A 2,733-nucleotide genomic window follows, 5' to 3' on the forward strand; every position below is an offset into this window, starting at 1 on the left:
AGCTTGCTTCATGTGGGCCTTGCAACTGGCAACTGTGGCCATAAGCTTTCGATCATTTCAGTTTTGCTTCACCACCACATTCGCTGCGCTTTAAATTATCAGGCGTCGCCACAAAAAGAAAAAAATACTAGATAGCCGAATATTTAAAGCAAAATGTTCCAGGAGAAAGGGCGAGAAAGAGCATCGGATTTACTAATATTTTTTGGAAAAGAATAAATAAGCGAGAATGAAGGATTTAGGTAGCCCCACAGGAGCCGTCAGATCCATTCGACAATCAGGGACCGTTGGTTTGGCTTCTTTAGGGGGGATTGGGGGTGTGGTGGAGGGTGTGGAGGGAGAGTGGAGTGGAGGGAGAGTAGAGTGGAGTGGGTGTGATGGCGCAGGGTGGGGCAAAGAGAAGCGGCAGTGTGAAATGGTTCAATGCCCAGAAGGGCTTCGGCTTCATCACTCCAGAAGACGGAGGAGAGGATCTGTTTGTGCACCAAACCTGCATAATTTCGGAGGGCTACCGCTGCCTTGCGGAAGGAGATGTTGTCCAATTCACAGTGGAGCATGGCGATGATGGCAGGACGAGAGCCGTCGATGTCACCGGCGGCGGACCCGCTCGGGGAGGCCGCGGAGGGTACGGATATGCTGGACGAGGAGGCGGCGGTTATGGTGGTGGCGGTAGCAGTTATGGAGGTGGCGGAGGAGGCGGTTATGGTGGCGGCGGAGGAGGCAGTTATGGTGGCGGAGGAGGCAGGGGAGGACGAGGCAGAGGCGCTAGTTCTCGCGGCGGAGGGTGTTATAACTGCGGAGAGGGAGGTCACATGGCGCGTGATTGCCCCAATGGTAGCGCTGGAGGAGGTGGTGGAGGACGGTCTGGCGGGGCTTGCTATAACTGTGGGGAAGCGGGGCACTTTGCGAGGGACTGTCGAATCAAGAATTGAGGGTGTGATTTGGGTGTTGTTTAGAGTATGTGGTTTAATTGTTTGTGGGAATGATTTGTGTTTGTCTACTCCATCCAGGAGAAAGGCCTGAATATATATTTAGGCTGCCGCTCTCTCTCTCTCTCTCATGGTAGTTCTGAATTGTTGTCGACTGTGAACCTTATGTTTTGTGTGGGCCGAATACATGATTTTGGTCGCCTCGTATAATATCTTATTCTAACATTAACAGAATTTTGCGTGAAGAGCTTTGGATTCAGTTTAAATGGTAGTCTAGAATTGTTTATTCAAATTTCACTGTTATCTTTTTGCACGCGGGGTTTTATATCACAGTCTGATTTGTTTAGTTATCTCATATGGGGAATTGAGTTTAGGTTGAGCTTCTTTGATTAAGAGATCTGATTTGTTTAGTTATTTCATATGGGGAATTGAGTTTAGGTTGAGCTTCTTTGATTAAGAAAAGGGATTGAGGGGCGTTCATTTTGTCAAAGTCGTTTGGGCATTATCTGGCTTCATCTTTTATGATGTCATGTCAAGACTTTGCACTCAACAATACTTATCAAGATCCTTGATGGGTTCATTGGTTTTTAGGTTTATCCAAGATTTTTAAAAAAAATATAAATTTCCTTCATTAATCATAAAGCTCTTTCTAAGAGATTCATGGGTTAGGGAAATCATAAAAATATTATAGGAGATGATCGTTTGAGATTTTTATATATCCAATTTAAAATCACAGTCTTTTAAAATTTTAATCAATATTTAATGTTGAAAGTAGTATATAGATGTGTTTTTCTTTTATGTTTTGCCCAGTTTTAGTTGGGGTGTTCTTTATGTAATAATTGGAAGGGTAAAATTTGTATACTCGTGTTCATATTCTTTTTCTTTATGATTTGAGTCAGTTTTAATTAGTGTCTTTTGTCTCATAATTGTAATGGTATATTTTTTATGCTTATGCTCATACCCTTTTTCTTTATTTATTATAATGTCTTTTGTTTAAGACAAAAGAATTTATACTCACGCCATGCCCTTTTTCTTTATGTTTCTCTAATAATTGTAATTGTAAAACTTGTATGGTCATGCTCATACCTTTTCTTTATGTTTTCAACTAGTTTTAATTAGAGCGACTTTTGTATGATGTAATGATAAAATTTGTATACTCGTTCCAATCTTTATTTAGTTTTGGATTTATTTTGATGGATTATTTTAAAACAACTACATATTAACAAGTATTGCATTGCTACATTGAGTTAGACTCACTCTTTGATCTTTCATCTATCCCTATTAACAATTTTATCACACATTAAATCTCATTTCATCTCTACTTGCAATTACCTCTATATATTTGTCATTACCATGCCTACATTACTACCATTTTCATACATTTATTTATCTTCATATTTATGCCTATTTGGGTCATTTTGTGGCATGTAGGGTTGCCCCACACTAGGCAAATTGATCCCTAATATTCAAATTTTGTCAACGCCAACCTTTTTTCACTAGCTATTGTGAGCCAATTTAGTACACATTTACATGATTTATTATTGTATATTGGCATTTAAAATCATTAAACATGCATTAGTTCATATCCAAGAATCATCTTAAAATACTACATTACAAAGATAATCATTTTAGGAACATTTTTGCTTTCAGCACTAAAAGGAATCTTAATTTGCATCAAATTCATCTAGGACACAAGCATGCCTAAGAATTTTGTCTTCAAAATTCATCATGACTATAATATTAGTCTAATTTGATGTAGTTGGTGGAGGGTCCAATAAAGGATTGCCTCACCATGTAGCTAGAAGAG

General features: G+C 39.2%; 1 protein-coding gene across 1 annotated transcript; it reads left to right on the top strand.

The window, feature by feature from the left end:
• The first annotated feature begins 316 nt into the window (after positions 1 to 316).
• Positions 317 to 1,160, top strand: LOC131075074 (glycine-rich protein 2). The gene has a single exon (XM_058011878.2). It carries the CDS (start codon positions 375 to 377, stop codon positions 927 to 929), a length of 555 nt encoding a protein of 184 aa, XP_057867861.1. The 5' UTR covers positions 317 to 374; the 3' UTR covers positions 930 to 1,160.
• Positions 1,161 to 2,733: the final 1,573 nt, after the last annotated feature.

The sequence above is a fragment of the Cryptomeria japonica genome, chromosome 3, assembly GCF_030272615.1.
Source record: "Cryptomeria japonica chromosome 3, Sugi_1.0, whole genome shotgun sequence".
Taxonomy (NCBI): Eukaryota; Viridiplantae; Streptophyta; class Pinopsida; order Cupressales; family Cupressaceae; genus Cryptomeria; species Cryptomeria japonica.

Excerpts from the sequence above, each read along its gene's own strand:
- LOC131075074 (XM_058011878.2), top strand. The coding sequence starts at position 375 with ATGGCGCAGGGTGGGGCAAAGAGAAGCGGCAGTGTGAAATGGTTCAAT.